General features: G+C 35.1%; 1 protein-coding gene across 1 annotated transcript in view; it reads left to right on the top strand.

Moving 5' to 3' along the window:
* The window catches only part of TMEM64 (transmembrane protein 64), a 32,976-nt gene extending 18,045 nt beyond the window's left edge, over positions 1-14,931 (top strand). Inside the window, exon 3 of the mRNA XM_060115846.1 lies at positions 12,845-14,931. Within this exon, the coding sequence (XP_059971829.1) occupies positions 12,845-13,036 (192 nt within the window). The 3' untranslated portion in view covers positions 13,037-14,931. The remainder of the gene's footprint in view (positions 1-12,844) is intronic.
* The last annotated feature ends 6,073 nt before the right edge of the window (positions 14,932-21,004 follow it).

Genomic DNA, 21,004 nt, shown 5'->3' with positions numbered 1-21,004 from the left:
ATCTAAGAAATTTCACTGAAAATAATTTAAGAAGATTTTTTTTCCTTTTTACACCTTTTCTTGTTCTTTCAATACTACTTCATATTTTGACAACATTTACATTTTTAATTGTGTGGATATATGGAAATATATAGAACTGAATTGACACTTATTGGAAATTCTCTTAAACACAAAAAAAGGAATGACAAAAATAGGGTTCTTTTTGCAGTGATTATTTTCAAAGTCATGACTAAATCAAATATTCTATTTTGAGTTTGTATGAAGTGTTAATACTACATTTCTAAAGATAGTGAGATTTGGTGGGGTTGGGTTTTTATCTTAGTTACTTTACCTTCAAATTTTGAAGGTATTGAACTCTTCTACTGGTATTTTTTAGATTATTATACTGGCAATGTAAATTTCTTTCTAGTACAATTTGATGTGAACAAAAATTTTTTTAGAAAGTATTGCTTTATAAAAGGTATAGAAGTATTCCATTACAAGTTCAAATAATATTTGTATAATAGATTATTACTACCATGCAGATTATAGCATAGTTTGGGGTACATACAATTCAATATAAGAGATTAATAAAACAGGAAAATCCTGCTATGTAGGCAGACTTATTCAGTGCCTTAAATAACATGCAGGAAGAGTTAAAAATTCATTTGCTTGTGATACATTTCATTCCTGAGATTTACCAAAATATAAAATCACCATAATTTTTGATGATTTAGTAAGATGGTGCTGATGATGGTCACTAACATTTATTGAATGCTTTATATGCCATATATTTAAGCTCATTTAATGCCTACCAAAACCTTAGTAGGCATATAATTTTATTGTCTATTATCTCGAGCCAATTGTACATTCAGTGAGGTCACACTGGTAGCTTGAAATTGGTCATGACGGAGGTATCCACAGTTATGGAAAATGGCAAGTGCTCTAAGTCAAGCTTCCCACCTCTGATCCCTAAGAGCTAGTTTACTCGCACACCACTGAATAATAATTTGTCTAATGTCAGAGCTGCAAGGGGTAGAATCAGAATTTGAACAAAGGCAGTTGGTTCTAGAGACCATGCTCATAACCAATGGTCTACTGAGCAGATAATACTAGTGAGATAGCTGACTTAACTTACTGGTCCCTTGACTTGTAAGTTTTAATTTATACTGTTATTGAATATATGGTGTCACATTGCAAATTTACTGTTAGTGGTATTCTCAATTTATTGAGGTACTATATTGTATTAAAAATACTACGATAAATAAAGCCAGAGTTAATTTTCTTTGTGCTTATGCAGTACAAGTTTAGTAAACAAAGTAAGCCCAGGAATATTTACATTAAACTATAAATAAAGCTTGTCAGTGAAAGGGCTTGCTTTAACAAAAATTTTGTAATATTTTTGATACTCAGGAAGTCAGTTTTTATTTTTCTTTACTATTTTTTCTTCAGAGCTACATTTTTTTAAGATAACCTGCTATAGGTTTAGAGTTTTCATTACAGTTGGTTTATTTTTATTAATGTAGCATGCCAATCACATACTAAACTTTCTATGTGTTACATAGTATCTATGTTAATAATTTATGTTTATAATCATCCCAAGGTACTCTAAGATTCTGATGTACACTACATTCTCAGATTGATTTTTTTTAGTATATTTAAGCATATTTTATGTTTTTCAAGTTTCCTGAAAACAATTTGAAACGTCTTTTTTTCTTGACATTGTAATTAGAATTCCTCATTATTAGTAGTTTTCAGAAGATATTCACTATTTGATACTTTATATTTCTATACATCTTAGTAAATTACTCAACTATAATCAATGGAATGTAATAGAGCAAACTAGTTCATGCATTTGTCAGTGGTATTTCTTAAAATACAGGATGTTCTTTTTTTCTAAGAGATTTCTTACCCCTTTGCTTGAATTGGCAAATTATTTAAACTTAGGATACAAAACAGGGGGAAAAAGGTAAATGTTTCTTAGCCCAGACATTTACAAAAAACAACCACCACAACAACAAAAAAGTGAAGGCATGTTTATGCCTTGATTGGATATATTGATGATGTTACTTGTAATTTGTTTCAGGGAGGATTTAATTTAGCTTACAAAAGATATACAGGAGAATAAAAAGAGAGGAGAAAGAAGTCATCTTGAAGGAGAAGATTAGCATAGGAAAAAAGGATGAAGCTTAGGTTAAAGTTAGCAGAGTAAATAACATGAGGTTCCTCATATTCACTAGAAATGAGCCACAAATTTGCCTCCCACTGTAGCCACCTAAATAGAGTCCTCAGTGTCTGTAAAATCAAAGAAATACCAAACAGATGTTCAGAGGAAGACACAACTATTTACTGTACTGAAATCCAACTTAGATTCCATGGTTTGTCAGTTCAGTTAATCTTTCCCATATATTTTTGTGTGTACTCATCAGCCAAAACCCCAATCCTAGATAAATGCAGGTTTTGATCTGCTTTGCACCTGCTCTTTTGGGGAGGTCATACAACCAAGCAAATTGGTGATATTTAATTCATGGTTGCACATCTTCAGCTAGTTTCTCAACACTGCCCTATATTCTGTTTCCTTTGTCTTCCCGTTCCCCCATTTTCCTCAATGACTATTTCAAACTTACCCTCACCCTCCTCACAGTTTTTTCCTCCTCTCCTGGCTTCCTTCTTCATTCTCAACAGATTACCTCTCTTGCTTAACAGAAAAATCAAAAGCCTTTAAATGGGAAACCCCTCAATTTCCAACTAAGACACGTACTAACCATCTTATGTTCTGCTCCTACCCTTGGCCTGCTTTTCAGTCGACAGTGGAAGAAATCACTTTCTGTATGCTTTCCTCTTTAAAGCTTGTCTTTCTACTTGTGTTTGATTCCTTTGTTTTTATTTTTTTTTTATTCTTTTGTTTTAATAGGGAAACTTTTTAGAAAGTTTTTTGTTTTTTTGTTTTGTTTACTTCACTGGGCTGTTGGGAAGAGTCAGTACACATTGCTAGGCCCTGAGCTGCAGAATGCCATCTGGGGGAAAATCCCATGTTAAGATGTAGCCCATTCAGCCTTGTTGGGATTAGAAAGACTTTTTCAGTGGTTCTAAACTTATTTTCTGTGGGCTCACCAAATTCTTCCCTCAAGCTGTCATCACTAACCTTCTCTAAATCAGATACACTTTCCAGTTCTCATCTTAGCAACCGAAGATTCTGTTGACTATGCCTTTTATTTATTTTTTTTTTACTTTTGTTTTTGAGTTTCTTTTTTTTTTTTACAACTTTATTGGAGTATAATTGCTTCACAATGGTGTGTTAGTTTCTGCTTTATAACAAAGTGAATCAGTTATACATATACATCTATTCCCATATCCCTTCCCTCTTGCATCTCCCTCCCTCCCACCATCCCCATCCCACCCCTCCAGGCGGTCACAAAGCACCGAGCTGATCTCCCTGTGCTATGCGGCTGCTTCCCACTAGCTATCTACCTTACGTTTGGTACTGTATATATGTCCAGGCCTCTCTCTCACTTTGTCACAGCTTACTCTTCCCCCTCCCCGTATCCTCAAGTCCATTCTCAAGTAGGTCTGTGTCTTTATTCCTGTTTTACCCCTAGGTTTTTCATGACATTTTTTTTCTTAAATTCCATATATATGTGTTAGCATATGGTATTTGTCTTTCTCTTTCTGACTTACTTCACTCTGTATGACAGACTCTAGGTCTATCCACCTCATTACAAATAGCTCAGTTTCGTTTCTTTTTATGGCTGAGTAATATTCCATTATATATATGTGCCGCATCTTCTTTATCCATTCATCCGATGATGGACACTTAGGTTGTTTCCGTCTCTGGGCTATTGTAAATAGAGCTGCAATGAACATTTTGGTACATGATTCTTTTTGAATTATAGTTTTCTCAGGGTATATGCCCAGTAGTGGGATTGCTGGGTCATGTGGTAGTTCTATTTGTAGTTCTTCAAGGAACCTCCATACTGTTCTCCATAGTGCCTGTACCAAATCACATTCCCACCAGAAGTGCAAGAGTGTTCCCTTTTCTCCACACCCTCTCCAGCATTTATTGTTTCTAGATTTTTTAATGATGGCCATTCTGACTGGTGTGAGATGATATCTCATTGTAGTTTTGATTTGCATTTCTCTAATGATTAATGATGTTGAGCATTCTTTCATGTGTTTGTTGACAGTCTGTATATCTTCTTTGGAGAAATGCCTATTTAAGTCTTCTGCCCATTTTTGGATTGGGTTGTTTGTTTTTTTCATTATTGAGCTGCATGTGCTGCTTATAAATTTTGGAGATTAATCCTTTGTCAGTTGCTTCATTTGCAAATATTTTCTCCCATTCTGAGGGTTCTCTTTTGGTCTTGTTTATGGTTTCCTTTGCTGTGCAAAAGCTTTGAAGTTTCATTAGGTCCCATTTGTTTATCTTTGTTTTTATTTCCATTTCTCTAGGAGGTGGGTCCAAAAGGCTCTTGCTGTGATTTATGTCATAGAGTGTTCTGCCTATGTTTTCCTCTAAGAGTTTGATAGTTTCTGGCCTTACATTTAGGTTTTTAATCCACTTTGAGCTTATTTTTGTGTATGGTTTTAGGGAATGATCTAATCTCATACTTTTACATGTCCCTGTCCAGTTTTCCCAGCACCACTTATTGAAGAGGCTGTCCTTTCTCCACTGTACATTCTTGCCTCCTTTATCAAAGATAAGTTGACCATATGTGCGTGGGTTTATCTCTGGGCTTTCTATCCTGTTCCATTGATCTATCTTTCTGTTTTTGTGCCAGTACCACACTGTCTTGATTACTGTAGCTTTGTAGTATAGTCTGAAGTCAGGGAGCCTGATTCCTCCAGCTCCATTTTTCGTTCTCAAGATTGCTTTGGCTATTCGGGGTCTTTTGTTTTTCCAAAAATATTTTGAAATTTTTTGTTCTAGTTCTGTGAAAACTGCCAGTGGTAGTTTGATAGGGATTGCATTGAATCTGTAGATTGCTTTGGGTAGTAGAGTCATTTTCACAATATTAATTCTTCCAATCCAGGAGCATGGTATAACTCTCCATCTATTTGTATCATCTTTAATTTCTTTCATCAGTGTCTTATAATTTTCTGCATACAGGTCTTTTGTCTCCTTAAGTAGGTTTATTCCTAGATATTTTATTCTTTTTGTTGCAATGGTAAATGGGAGTGTTTTCTTGATTTCACTTTCAGATTTTTCATCATTAGTGTACAGGAATGCCAGAGATTTCTGTGCATTAATTTTGTATCCTGCTACTTTACCAAATTCATTGATTACCTCTAGTAGTTTTCTGGTAACATCTTTAGGATTCTCTATGTATAGTATCATGTCATCTGCAAACAGTGGCAGCTTTACTTCTTTCTTTTCCAATTTGGATTCCTTTTATTTCCTTTTCTTCTCTGATTGCTGTGGCTAAAACTTCCAAAACTAAGTTGAATAAGACTGGTGAGCGTGGGCAGCCTTGTCTTGTTCCTGATCTTAGTGGAAATGGTTTCAGTTTTTCACCATTGAGGACGATGTTGGCTGTGGTTTTGTCATATATGGCCTTTATTATGTTGAGGAAAGTTCCCTCTATGCCTACTTTCTGCAGGGTTTTTATCATAAATGGATGTTGAATTTTGTCAAAAGCTTTCTCTGCATCTATTGAGATGATCATACGGTTTTTCTTCTTCAATTTGTTAATATGGTGTAGCACATTGATTGATTTGTGTATATTGAAGAATCCTTGCATTCCTGGAATAAACCCCACTTGATCATGGTGTATGATCCTTTTAATGTGCTGTTGGATTCTGTTTGCTAGTATTTTGTTGAGGATTTTTGCATCTATGTTCATCAGTGATATTGGCCTGTAGTTTTCTTTCTTTGTGACATCCTCGCCTGGTTTTGGTATCAAGGTGATGGTGGCCTCGTAGAATGAGTTTGGGAGTGCTCCTCCCTCTGCTATATTTTGGAAGAGTTTGAGAAGGATAGGTGTTAGCTCTTCTCTAAATGTTTGATAGAATTCGCCTGTGAAGCCATCTGGTGCTGGGCTTTTGTTTGTTGGAAGATTTTTTATCACAGTTTCAATTTCAGTGCTTGTGATTGGTCTCTTCATATTTTCTATTTCTTCCTGATTCAGTCTTGGCAGGTTGTGCATTTCTAAGAATTTGTCCATTTCTTCCAGGTTGGCCATTTTATTGGCATAGAGTTGCTTGTAGTAATCTCTCATGATCTTTTGTATTTCTGCAGTGTCAGTTGTTAATTCTCCTTTTTCATGTCTAATTCTGTTGATTTGAGTCTTCTCCCTTTTTTTCTTGATGAGTCTGGCTAATGGTTTATCAATTTTGTTTATCTTGTCAAAGAACCAGCTTTTAGTTTTATTGATCTTTGCTATCGTTTCCTTCATTTCTTTTTCATTTATTTCTGATCTGATCTTTATGGTTTCTTTCCTTCTGCTAACTTTGGGGTTTTTTTGTTCTTCTTTCTCTAATTGCTTTAGGTGCAGGGTCAGATTGTTTACTCGAGATGTTTCCTGTTTCTTAAGGTGGGATTGTATTGCTGTAAACTTCCCCCTTAGAACTGCTTTTGCTGCATCCCATAGGTTTTGGGTCGTCATGTCTCCATTGTCATTTGTTTCTTGATATTTTTTTATTTCCTCTTTGATTTCTTCAGTGATCACTTCGTTATTGAGTAGTGTATTGTTTAGCCTCCATGTGTTTGTATTTTTTACAGATCTTTTCCTGTAATTGATATCTAGTCTCATAGCATTGTGGTCGGAAAAGATACTTGATACAATTTCAATTTTCATAAATTTATCAAGACTTGATTTGTGACCCAAGATATAATCTATCCTGGAGAATGTTCCATGAGCACTTGAGAAAAATGTGTATTCTGTTGTTTTTGGATGGAATGTCCTATAATATCAATTAAGTCCATCTTGTTTAATGTATCATTTAAAGCTTGTGTTTCCTTATTTATTTTCATTTTGGATGATCTGTCCATTGGTGAAAGTGGGGTGTTAAAGTCCCCTACTATGAGTGTGTTACTGTCGATTTCCCCTTTTATGGCTGTTAGTATTTGCCTTATGTACTGAGGTGCTCCTATGTTGGGTGCATAAATATTTACAATTGTTATATCTTCTTCTTGGATCGATCCCTTGATCATTATGTAGTGTCCTTCTTTGTCTCTTCTAGTAGTCTTTATTTTAAAGTCTATTTTGTCTGATATAAGAATTGCTACTCCAGCTTTCTTTAGGTTTCCATTTGCATGAAATATCTTTTTCCATCCCCTTACTTTCAATCTGTATGTGTCTCTAGGTCTGAAGTGGGTGTCTTGTAGACAGCATATATATGGGTCTTGTTTTTGTATCCATTCAGCCAATCTGTGTCTTTTGGTGGGAGCATTTAGTCCATTTACATTTAAGGTGATTATCGATATGTATGTTCCTATTCCCATTTTCTTACTTGTTTTGGGTTCGTTATTGTATGTATATTCCTTCTGTTGTGTTTCTTGCCTAGAGAAGTTCCTTTAGCATTTGTTGTAAAGCTGGTTTGGTGGTGCTGAACTCTCTCAGCTTTTGCTTGTCTGTAAAGGTTTTAATTTCTCCATCAAATCTGAATGAGATCCTTGCTGGGTAGAGTAATCTTGGTTGCAGGTTTTTCTCCTTCATCACTTTAATTATGTCCTGCCACTCCCTTCTCGCTTGTAGAGTTTCTGCTGAAAGATCAGCTGTTAACCTGATGGGGATTCCCTTGTGTGTTATTTGTTGTTTTTCCCTTGCTGCTTTTAATATGATTTCTTTGTATTTAATTTTTAACAGTTTGATTAATATGTGTCTTGCCGTATTTCTCCTTGGATTTATTCTGTATGGGACTCTCTGTGCCTCCTGGACTTGATTAACTATTTCCTTTCCCATATTAGGGAAGTTTTCAACTATAATCTCTTCAAATATTTTCTCAGTCCCTTTCTTTTTCTATTCTTCTTCTGGAACCCCTTTAATTCGAATGTTGGTGCTTTTAATGTTGTCCCAGAGGTCTTTGAGACTGTCCTCAGTTCTTTTCATTCTTCTTTCTTTATTCTGCTCTGCATTAGTTATTTCCACTATTTTATCTTCCACCTCACTTATCCTTTCTTCTGCCTCAGTTATTCTGCTATTGATCCCATCTAGAGTACTTTTAATCTCATTTATTGTGTTGTTCATCATTGCTTGTTTCATCTTTAGTTCTTCTAGGTCCTTGTTAAATGTTGCTTGCATTTTGTTGATTCTATTTCCAATATTTTGGATTATCTTTACTATCATTATTCTGAATTCTTTTTCAGGTAGACTGCCTATTACCTCTTCATTTGTTAGGTCTGGTAGGTTTTTATGTTGCTCCTTCACCTTCTGTGTGTTTTTTCTGTCTTCTCATTTTGCTTATATTACTGTGTTTGGGGTCTCCTTCTTGCAGGCTGCAGGTTCATAGTTCCTGTTGCTTTTGGTGTCTGTTGCCAGTGGCTAAGGTTGGTTCAGTGGGTTGTGTAGACTTCCTGGTGGAGGGGACTAGTGCCTGTGTTCTGGTGGATGAGGCTGGATCTTGTCTTTCTGGTGGGCAGGTCCATGTCTGGTGGTGTGTTTTGGGGTGTCTGTGGACTTATTATGATTTTAGGCAGCCTCTCTGCTAATGGGTGGGGTTGTGTTCCTGTCTTGCTAGTTGTTTGGCATTGGGTGCCAAGAACTGTAGCTTGCTGGTCGTTGAGTGAAGCTGGGTGTTGGTGTTGAGATGGAGATCTCTGGGAGGTTTTAGCCATTTGATATTATGTGGACCTGGGAGGTCTCTTGTTGACCAGTGTCCTGAAGTTGGGTCTCCCACCTCAGAGGCACAGCACTGACTCCTGGCTGTAGCACCAAGAGCCTTTCATCCACACGGCTCAGAATAAAAAGGAGAAAAAGTAGAAAGAAAGAATTAGTAGAAGTAGAAAGACCGAAAGAAAGAGAGAAAGGAGGGAAGGAAGGAAAAAAGAAAGAAAGAATATAAAGTCAAGTAGAATAAAGTATGATAAAATATAATAAAGTTATTAAAATAAAAAATAATTATTAAGAAAAAAATTAGAAAAAAAACGGACAGATAGAACCCTGGGACACATGGTGAAAGCAAAGCTATACAGACAAAATCTCACACAGAATCATACACATACACACTCACAAAAATTGCAAAAGGGGAAAAAATCATAAATCTTGCTCTCAAAGTCCACCTCCTCAATTTGGGATGATTCGTTGTCTATTCATGTATTCCACAGATGCAGGGTATCAAGTTGATTGTGGAGCTTTAATCCGCTGCTTCTGAGGCTGCTGGGAGAGATTTCCCTTTCTCTTCATTGTTCTCACAGCTCCCGGGTCTCTGCTTTGGATTTGGCCCCGCCTCTGCATGTAGGTCGCCGGAGGGCGTCTCTTCTTCGCTCAGACAGGACGAGGTTAAAGGAGCAGCCACTTTGGGGACTCTGGCTCACTCAGGCCGTGGGGAGAGAGGGGTACAGAGTGCGGGGCGAGCCTGTGGCGGCAGAGGCTGGCGTGACGTTGCACCAGCCCGAGGCGCGCCGTGCACTCTCCCGGGGAAGCCATCCCTGGATCCCGGGACCCCTGCAGTGGCGGGCTTCACAGGCTCCCTGGAAGTGGGGCGTGGACAGTGACCTGTGCTCGCACACAGGCCTCTTTGCAGCAGCAGCAGCAGCCCCAGTGTCCCACGCCCGTCTCTGGGGTCTGCGCTTTTAGCCGCGACTCGCGGCCGTCTCTGGAGCTCTTTTAAGTAGCGCTCTTAATCCCCTCTCCTCGCGCACCAGGAAACAAAGCGACTATGCCTTTTAAAAACACCTTCTTCTCTTAGCTTCTTTGATACCACTCTCCTGATCTTTTTTGCTCTTTGCCTGGCTCATTTATCAGCACCTCCTTCTCTTTTCACCCCTAATTTGGTCTTCCTCAAGATTCTAGCCAGAGCTTTTTAGTCTCACTCTGAAAACTTCTTGGTAAATCCAGTTACTGTGGTTGCTGCTGTTATGTTTATTGCAAGGACTCCCTAATACACATCTTCAGCTTAGCCTTCTTTCCATACCTTTAGACCCATTCACTCAATTGCTTTGGATATCTAATAGGCACCTCAAATTCAGCATGTCCTAAGCAGAACTTAGCATCTCATCCACACCCTCCCCCAATCAGTTAACATTTTTTTCATCTCTTTACATTGTGTCGCCATCCACATAGTATCAAACTTAGGGTGTTCAATAAGTACATCTTGTGTTTTTAAGAGAGCTCACATGTTAGAGAACAAAGACAAGATTTAAAGGCCTACGTTTAAAATAACTAATTTGGGGCTTCCCTGGTGGTGCAGTGGTTGGGAGTCCGCCTGCCGATGCGGGGGGCACTGGTTTGTGCCCCTGTCCGGGAGGATCCCGCGTGCTGCGGGGCGGCTGGGCCCGTGAGCTGTGGCCGCTGGGCCTCCGTGTCCAGAGCCTGTGCTCCACAGTGGGAGGGGCCACAGCAGTAAGAGGCCCGCGTACCACAAAAAAAATAATAACTAATTTGAAGGGAACCCTTTTACAGTGTTGGTGGGAATGTAAATTGGTAGAACCACTATGAAGAACAGTATGGAGTTTTCTTAAAAAACTTAAAATAGAACTACCATATTCTCTAACAATCCCACTCCTGGGCATATATCCGGAGAAAACTGTAATCCAAAATGATACATGCACCCCAATGTTCATTGCAGTACTATTTACAATAGCCAAGACATGGAAGCAACCCAAATGTCCATCAACAGAGGGATGGATAAAAAAGATGTGGTACATATATACAATGAAATAACTACTCAGCCATAAAAAAGAATGAAATAATGCCATTTGCAGCAACATGGATGGACCTAGAGATTATCATACTAAGTGAGGTAAGTCAGACAGAGAAAGACAAATATCATATGATATCACTCATATGTGGAATCTGATTTTTAAAAAAGATACAAATGAACTTATTTACAAAACAGAAACAGACTTACAGACATCAAAAACAAATTTATGGTTACAAAAGGGAAAATGGCAAGGGAGGGATAAATCAGGAGCTTGGGGTGAACATACGTGCACTACTATATATAAGATAGATAACCAACAAGGACCTACTGTATAGCACAGGAAACTCTACTCAATATTCTGTGATAGCCTATATCACCTATATGTGGTAGCCTATATGTGGTAGCCTGAATCACTTTGGTATACATCTAAAACTAACACAACATTGTAAATCAACTATATTCCAATAAAATTAAAATATTAAAAAAAGAAAATGTTTTAAATAAGGATGAATAAAATGAATATCTTTGTTTCCTATACCATAAAAAATAAAATAAAATAACTAATTTGCTTAGAATTGTATTAAGTAATGGGTATTCACTTAATGTACAGATTCCCTTGTGCAAGTTCCAGATTCCCCCATCTACTCAACCTACCTTACTCCCAGTATCCTGCCCTTCCCCCTACCTCCCTCAACACTTGTATCTAGAATATTTCTCCCATAAAATTATAGGTAGACTTAATTGAAACAGTGTTATATTTAAGGATCACTATCCTTAGAGCAGCCTTTGAAAGCTTGCTGGGACATTAAACAATATCTACTGAGAGTATTTGCTATGAACTCTAAAGAACCACTTTAAAATGAACTTTGGAATAAATACCATTTAAAAGATGTAGATTGCTTAGACATTCATTGCGCTGAATTGTATGTAGAATGTTTAAGCACAGAGGGACCACAACTTTTGGACAGTGGGAGAAGCCCATCTGGCTTAAAGGGACTTACCTGAAATCACAGCACTAGTGAGTGGCTAAAAGAAGACTAGAACCTGATTTTCAGTTTAATGCTTTTTCTAGTTATCCCTTTGACTGGTATTTTTCCCCTCACCATGTTTCTTTGTTTTTGTTTTGAAAAGTATAGACAGTTTCATGTTCACAATCTCTAGTTAATTTCCTTTGAAGCTTCTTGGCATTTCAATTTTTAAAATTGTTTAAATTAATTTATTTATTTTTGGCTGCGTTGGGTCTTCATTGCTGTGCGCGGGCTTTCTCTAGTTGTGGCAAGCAGGGGCTACTCTTTGTTGCGGTGTGTGGGCTTCTCATATGGTGGCTTTTCTTGTTGTGGAGCATGGGCTCTAGGCACACAGGCTTCAGTAGTTGTGGCATGCGGACTCAGTAGCTGTGGCTCACAGGCTCTAGAGCACAGGCTCACTAGTTGTGGCACACAGGCTTAGTTGCGCCATGGCAAGTGGGATCTTCCCAGACCAGGGCTTGAACCTGTGTCCCCTGCATTGGCAGGTGGATTCTTAACCACTGAGCCACCAGGGAAGTCTGGCATTTCATTTTTTAAAGTGCTTCTTAATATTTTTAATTTTGGCTGCACCAGGTAGGTCATTTGCAAATGGTAGTGCTTCTCTCTAAGTGGGCTTAAAAATACCTATGGACATTTATAATTGTGCACAGAAATAATACTACATTAATAAAGTTTAGCCAGCTTTACCTCTATTGTAGAAATTTTTTTTATTCCTTGAAGGAAACTTTTTGGTACAAAGAGAGAAGCTTGACTTGTATCAAACAAACATCATTTAATATGGACTAAAAGGGATGTATAGTTGCCTTGTGTTAACTGGATACCATATAATGGTTACCCTGTAGATTTTGGCCCTCCACACCCAGCAGTCAAAGGAAGAATAAATGACAACTGTGTGTAAACTATTTAAAAATTTTACCTAACGGTATTTGACAAGCATCCTGTTTGTAACATTTCTAAGACAAATATTTATTGGATATATTTCTCCCCTTTTTCCATGTAAAATATTGTTAACTGTAATATTTTATTTTTATTCACAGATTATTATAAGTATAGGCCTCATGTTTTATGTAGTTCATCGAGCTCAAGTGGAATTGAATGCAGCTATTGTAGCTTGCGAAATGGAACTGAAAACCTCTCTGGTTAAAGGCAATCAACCAAATATCAGTGGCTCTTCATTCTACAACAAGAGGACCCTAACATTTTCTGGAGGTGGAATCAATATTGTATGATTCTAATGAAATGTATGATTGTCAGAGCCTAGTGTGCGGTCCAAGGTCTAGCAGTCCCCTCGCTAGTGGGCAGATGCAAGTTCTAATTGTATTACAGCACAAAAAAACAAAACAGAAACTGACTAGTTTTTAAATTGCACATTTTTTAAAAAGCAAGAATAATTTTCTGGATAGGTAAGTGTAAATGTAGATGCAATTTTGGCTGCAACTCTTTATCATGTATTATACCCAGAATGGCCTATAGGTCTGCACTTTAGTTTTTCTTCATTGTTTTCTTTATGGGTACTTATGAACAGAGAAATAATCCAAATATTTTTTTGCTTCGTGTCTTTATTTATAAAGTCTATGAAGAGTTGTAAGCATCTTTGCTACTTATAAAGATGAGTAAAAGTATGCAATTTTAAATGTATATTATTATTGGACATTCTTTGCTTTGGTAGTCTTTCCAGAAAGGATAAACGGTGTTGTTGTTGTTTTCTTCTAATTGTTTTAGGTGGGACCACTTTGCTTTCCTTTTCCTTGCTAGTTAGAAAATAGACATGAACTTTTGTTTGAATGTATTTTTGTAAGAATCAATTATACCGATACACACAAGCTTAAATCCTACATTGTGGGACTGAAGTGCTCTTAAGATACCTTTTTTAGTTTCACTGTGTAATATGCAAAGCAAAAGGGAAATTATTTAAATGGGTGGTGGCTCAAATTAGAACTTGAGTTCTAATTTTATTACATTGGTTTTACCCTCCTTAGGTCTTCCATCAAAGGGCTGTCCTATTGCAGTCTTACTAAAACATTTTATTAAAATAAACTTCTTTTTCTTTTTATATTCATAATTAGGCTTTGAGATAAAGATGTTACTCCTTTAAAGTGGTGGGCTTACCATCATTAAAGATGTCACTCAGGTGGCCTTGTTTGATCAAAACGCCTTTCTAAAAAACCAAGCTTTAAAATCATGTTTATAATTCCATTGAAGTACGTATATATTTTTCCCATAGTCTTCATCTTTAAAACTATAAGTAATGTTAACTTAATGCCCAGATTTGTATTATTTGCCGTACTGTAGAGTAGGCTTATTTTGTTTGGTTTTTGGTACTTAATTTTCTCTAAGACTCAGGAATTCTGAAATGTGAAATTAAGTCTTGCAATTCTTTCTCTTGTAGAATGAATTGAGTGTATTTATTCATAGCACTTATGCGTATAGAATATAATGATTTGGCAATATGATTCATGTGACATATTATTCATTTATCACCTTATATTTTTAAAATAGCTTAATTGTGAACTTAATGATTCGTTTTTTTACAATGGAGATTATAGATATGAATGCAAATTTTCTAATAGGTATCTCTTTTTTAGCTATGAAGATGTCACCTTATCAGAGACCTCCCATTTGCCTTTTCATTAGGGTAAAATCTTTGCCCTGATTTACTAAAGTGCAAAAGAATTATTTGTAAGCAGATTATTTTAGTTTTATTCTAAAGATGCATTTGACCACTTTAATGTGTAAATTTTTTGTCCTGTTGCAGGTATAGTTGTTTTCCTGTCCTTCATAATGCCTAAGTTTGCTCACCTTTGAGTAACAGTGAAGTTCATATGTACATACCAAGAAGAACTCAGTGCAAATGATCTTATAGGCACCTGGGTCTATAGCATTCAATTGGCCTACAAATCCTTCCTTCTTTTATTGGTAGAAAAAAATATATAGTATTGGAATATCATTATTCTTTTTTGAATCCTAATTACTTATTTGGTTATCTTTAAAAATTATTTAGTTTAATTATCCCAATAAACAATATGTTTGATTTATTCTTTTCTGTCTAACTTGACAGTATTTCTCTTGTGCTTCTTGTTTGTGTTTAGTTTTTGGTAAAGAAATCAATAATTTAAGATCACTACTTTCATACACTTGTATTACACTTCATGTATTTTGAAGTGCATTTATTTAATTAGCATTTTGTAACTTGAATAATTTTGCCAAATGAATACCTTTTGGTAGTTTGTCATGAGTTCTTCCAACTGTTGCATTTTGCTTAGTACTTAAAATAAATATGTAAAGGTAAAAGAGAAGTAATTTTTCTGTATTCTGCCAACATAAGTTTATATAATAAAATCATCCATTTTTACTTAAAATAGTATGGATTTACTATTTCTAAAATACTAATCTAAAGCTGCTGTTTTCCTTTTGTTCATCATCTCTAGCCTCCACATAAACTACTATCCCTTATAGTCATGCTATTTGATAGCTGTTTTTTTATATGAGCTGTCTATAAATTGTACAAAGCATTACCATGCCTTATTCACTCCATCTTTAACCCTGTATCCCAGATTTCTGGCAGCAACAAATTTCTACAGGATCCTTTTATGTTGCCCAAATATTGCATCCAGTTGTAGAGTATATATTTATAAGAGAAAATGTTTTGGATTTCTCAAATCATTTAAGTGCAATATAAAGCTGCTTTATGCATATTTTTAAAAGCACACAATATACCTTATCTCAAATCTGATGAAAGATGTGTTCTATTTTTCTATTTTTAATTCGTTGGACCTTTTTCTTAGTTTTTCACATTTTCTGGTTTATTACTAATGATTTTGTTTACTCTTTGCCAAGTTCTGTCATGTAAATTATTTTTAAACAGCAGCACCTCTTTTAAAAAACACATAATAATTTACTTAGTGTTTTCATGTCCATTTTCATTTGATCATCTGATTTGTGAAATAACTTGAAATCTGTACTTTGGTTTGTGAAAATAATATAACCAAATCTCTCTCATTAGAATGTGTATTTTGAGTTTATGTTCAGAAGTGACTTTGTGGGTTTGTTCAGAACCAACCATACTCTCCTTTTATGTACTTTGTAACCAACTGCAAACCTTTTAAGAAGACTTTCCCCTGATAGGATCAAGCCTATGACTATAAAACATTTCCCTCCCTGAGAAGCTATTAAGTTCAGTATCTACTCTTATTTACCATTGCTCTCAGGCTTCCCTGGTCGCGCAGTGGTTGAGAGTCTGCTTGCCAATGCAGGGGACACGGGTTCATGCCCTGGTCCGGGAGGATCCCACATGCTGGGGAGCGGCTAGGCCCGTGAGCCATGGCCGCTGAGCCTGCACATCCGGAGCCTGTGCTCTGCAGCGGGAGAGGCCACAACAGTGAGGCTCGCGTACCGCAAAAAAAAAAAAAAAAAAAAAAAAAAAAAAATCCATGCTGCCCTTACTCACCTATTTATTCATAATCTCTGCAGGTAGGGCCTAGGCACTGACTATTTTTTAAGAGCTCCAGGTACCTTGATACCCACTGAAGGTTGAAACCACTGAGAAAAGATTTTTCTCTTAAGATGGAAGTGACTGAAGACTGTTTAAATAGTGAGGAAAATGAACAATCTATAATTTATATAGCTTATTGATTATATGTTATAATTTATTGATATGAGATACCATTAGCTTATATCAGAAGATACTGATATTAGAGAATTAAACAGATCATTTACCTGGGGGTTAAGAGACATATGCACTTTATTTCTGACTGTCACCAATTTGCTATATAATTTTGTGCAAGTCAAAAAATATCTACACATGTATACAGTGTGGAGGCTATGATTCTGTACTTAAGGACCATTTCCATCTCAATTTCATTTTATTTTTCATCTACTTCTTGAGCAGAATCATGGCTCTCTAGAGTAAGTATCTAATTTGTATCTACAGTTAAATATAGTTCCAATTCCAATTAATCTTAGGATGTTTCCTTAACTTTCCTTTTCTTCCATCTCTGAAATAAAAATTGCAAAATGTTTACAGGATGAAGCACATCCTAAGAACTGCATGGCTTAGAGGAAGCTCATACTTCATTTACTGCGTTCTCTACTACTCACAACATTCATATTCCAGGGAAATTTATTTTTAAATTAGTTTGTTCAATTTTGGAAAACGTGTTTTAAAGCTGAAAGGAATTAAGATTCATCTAGTTCTGCATTCTCATGTTGAAAGAGAAGGACACAGGATCAGAGAAAGTTAGCAACGGAGCATCTTATTCCCCCATTCTGTGCCTGCTATACTAGTCTACTCTTTGGCAGATGGGAAGCCTACATAAGCAGTGACAGAAAAGCATCCAGCCTGTGTTGCCTTGGTGACATGGGAAGCTTCAGAAGCACCACAAAGCCCAGGGACCATCACCCTGATTAAGTGAAAGTTTTATTACATATCCACTTAAACTTGATATAATTTGATTAAGGCTGAATTTAAAACTCACTCTCAAAATATCAAGCCCTAGAAAATTGCATCTATAATAATAACAAATAATTATCAAAATAGTTTGAGGCAAATGGAAAAATATATATTCCAATCTCTTAGTTTTAAATATTTGTCATTGAGATCAAGAAAAAATGGATTTTAGGGCACTTAGGTTAGACAGTATCACTCAGAAAAAATTTGTTATGTGTAAAAATAGTTATAATTCCCATGAAGCAAAAGAAGCAAAACCTTTTTTCAAAATACAGAGAAATTTACAAAAAATAATTAAAAGGAAAAGGAAGGTAGCAGTTCTTAGGTAGCAGTTGCAAGCGTTATCGTATCTCCTGGATGTAGAAGTAGGGCATCAGTTGAGTTATAAGATCATTTCGGCTCCAGCATTAGTCTCAAGCTTAAGAAATGATAGTGAAAGTTCTAAGTATGCATATGGTTATAAAATGCTTTCAAGGTTAAATATGTGCACTAAACACTCAGGAGTAGATGGCAACTGAGCTTATAATCAGACTTAGCTTATGGACTTTTTGTACTTATTGATTTGATATACAAAATTAGAAGTAAAATAGGATTTATTCAAACTGAAAGAAACAATTTTAGTTGTAATACTACAGAAAAGTTGAAATTTTATAGAAACTACTTTGACAAATCATTTAACTTAAAGTTCTGAATTATTTAAATGAGTTAACTCTGCAGAGAGGAAAGTGAACAGTAGTTGGCTTCTGATTCAATTTTTGTACTGTATCCCCCCCCAAATAAGTTAAATGCAAAGCACTTATCCCATAACAGACATTTAAGAAAGGTAAATTCCTTCCCTCACTGCTCCCCATTTTTTCAGTGACAGACTTAATTACCATTTCTGCAGGGGACACTGTATAGAGGCTCCATGGGCAAAAGGGAGGCCCTAATAGTCTCACTGAGATATGAGACCAAATAATTTAAAATTATGTCTCTGTTGGGTATCAGAGTTACTCTTGGCTCATCAGTTAAGAATAAGCCTATTTAGGTGCAGCTTTTAGTACCATTTAGTATCACATAAGTACACTAAATTTCTTGCCTTGTTACTCCTGACAGATGAGCTGAAAACTCTTCATGTTGATTTAACTCGAAGTCAAAGTCAAAATTGATAAAGCATTTTAAAATTTTATAATCAAATTAGAAACACCTCTCATTTTGACTTACCCTTTCATATCATCATTCAAATAAAAAAATAATAAATAGAATGGTGTACTATTTTTCTTACAGGGATTATAATATATTTAAACTTTTAGCTGTTCTGTTAGCTGGGAATGAGTGAGCGGGACTGTACTATTCTTGTAACATGAAAGAGGCAGTTCATCCCATTGTTAAATCACACATTGAATTCTCTCAAATTATGTCAAGTTAGTCTTCTTACAATAATTATTCCAAAGCATTGTTCTTTATTTTTATTTTAATAAACTGATGCATGGATCTCTGCAATAATGAAAGTGTGAAAATGTCCAGGAAAGTTTAAAAAAAAAAAAAGGTAACAAAAGAAGACTTTCTGTGCAAAAATTTCATATGTAATGTCATTGAAATCAGAATAGTTAGATTAATGGAACAGAAGAGAAAGTGTAGAATCAGACCCATGTATACATAAGAATATATTATGTAAAGAAGGTGATATCAATAAATAGCATTGTGAAAACAAGCTATCTTTTGAAAAAATTAAGGTGAATTAAAGACTTAAAGTGGAAAAAAAAAAGAATTACAAGGCGCTACCCTCAGAATTAATGAACAAGGATAAATTTTAAATTTCTAAAAATAATTCAAGCCTAATTCCACCTCCCTAAAATTTAATTTTTTCAACTATTATCCTACACATATTGTTTAATGCAGAAATGTATGTTCATTATGTTTTACATTCCATTTTATTTAATGTTGCATGATTTGTCTTAAATCTATTTAGTATTTTTAGTTATTTTAATGAAATCTTATCTTTTTAACAGGTATATATAATTCACAACTAACAATTTAGTGTAAATATTTTTGGATTTTTTCTCTATAAATATGTATCTAAATATGTTTGTATGCATTTATCTCACTGACAAAAATGGAGACATACTATATATACTATCACAATCCTTAATTTTTTTTCTCTATTCAATATGTTTTAGAAATGACATAACCTTTAGAATCAAATTCTCTCATTTTGAAGTTCAAAACAAAAAGACCTTCTGTGGTTTTATTTGGAAACCAAATTGTAAACATTCTTTTCTAAATTAATTTCTAGGCTGCATTTAAATTTTTTTCTACTTTATCTATTTTAAAGAATTTACTATTCCAAATTATTTTTATTTTTATCTGAGATTCTACTTATTTTGATTGATATTTTTGCCACTTTTATGTTTTGTTATTTTACTTTATAATTTAAAAATTTATACTTCTCCCTTTTCCTTTTTCCATTATGGTGTTACTTGTATGATGTGCACTCTATTTAAATTAATATTTTAATAATGTTTGAAAGTAAATATCCTACTTTTAACACTTTATAAATGAGTTAAAGCAAGTCACAGTCATAATACTGCAATTATCAATTTATAACTATCTAATCAAGCATCCTATATTTTTGTTTCTTTTTAAGGAGAGAAAAATAATTTTATGCTCTTTAATGATGTTTTCTGTTCCCTCATTCTTCATCATTAATTAAATGGGAAAGTCTTTTTGTTAGTTTTAACTAATGTTTCAGTATTCATAATAAGTAGTAATATCACATCCCTTACCTTTCTAGAGTATTCATAATTACTCTTGTTCTGTCAGTAATTACACCAATTTTTAGTTATAGTAAAGTTTTTTACTCATCTCTAAACTACATAATACTTATTCTAAATACTGAACTGCCTCTGTTGGGACCTCTTTATCCCTGTCCACAGGTTGTCTTGAGTTTTCTAGAGATCTTTACAGGAAACATATACTTGGGTAATAAATATTGCAGGTCTAAAAATGTTTTTAGCTACTTTTATACACAGATGATAGCTAGATTAAACAGACTAATCTTTGACTACATACTTTTAGTTTTTAATTCAGCTTTTTTTAATTTTGAGATAATTGTAAATTCAATTCACATGCAGTTGTAAGAAATAAGAGATCTTGTGTACTCTTTACCAATTTCCCCAATGGTAACATCTTGTGAAACTAAAGCTCAATATCACAACCAGGATTTTGACACTGATATAGTCAAGAAACTGAACATTTCCATCACAAGAAAGGAAATTTCTTTCCTTTTATAGCCACAGCATGCTGTTCTTTTATAGCCACATTCATTTCCCTCCTCCCACCTCCTCCTTTATCCCTGGTAACGAATAATCTGTTCTTCATTTCTATAATTTTGTCATTTCAAGAATGTTATAAAAATGGAATCATACAGGATGTAAACTTTGGGGACTGGCTTTTTTCACCAGTATAATTCTCTGGAGATACATCCAGGATGTTGGATGTATCAATCATTTCTTCTATGTTATTTTTTCTAAAAGTTTTATAGGTTTATAGTTAAAGTCAGTGATTCATCCTTGACATTGAAAATTTTCCCAGGACATGTTTGATCTTGGTTTCTGTTTGTTGGTTTTCTTCTTTACTTCCTCCCCGACTCAAATCATATTTCTTAATATACTGAAAGGCATCTTCAGTTTACAGTTGTACCCCTTATTAGTGATTCTGGGGGGTTTTTTGTGTGTGAATTCTTTACTTAGCACTTCTGTTATTCAAAAAT

The sequence above is a fragment of the Mesoplodon densirostris genome, chromosome 13 (genome assembly GCF_025265405.1).
Source record: "Mesoplodon densirostris isolate mMesDen1 chromosome 13, mMesDen1 primary haplotype, whole genome shotgun sequence".
Lineage (NCBI taxonomy): Eukaryota > Metazoa > Chordata > Mammalia > Artiodactyla > Ziphiidae > Mesoplodon > Mesoplodon densirostris.
The sequence above is the reverse complement of the archived record's forward strand: the minus strand, read 5'-3'. Positions and strand labels throughout refer to the sequence as shown.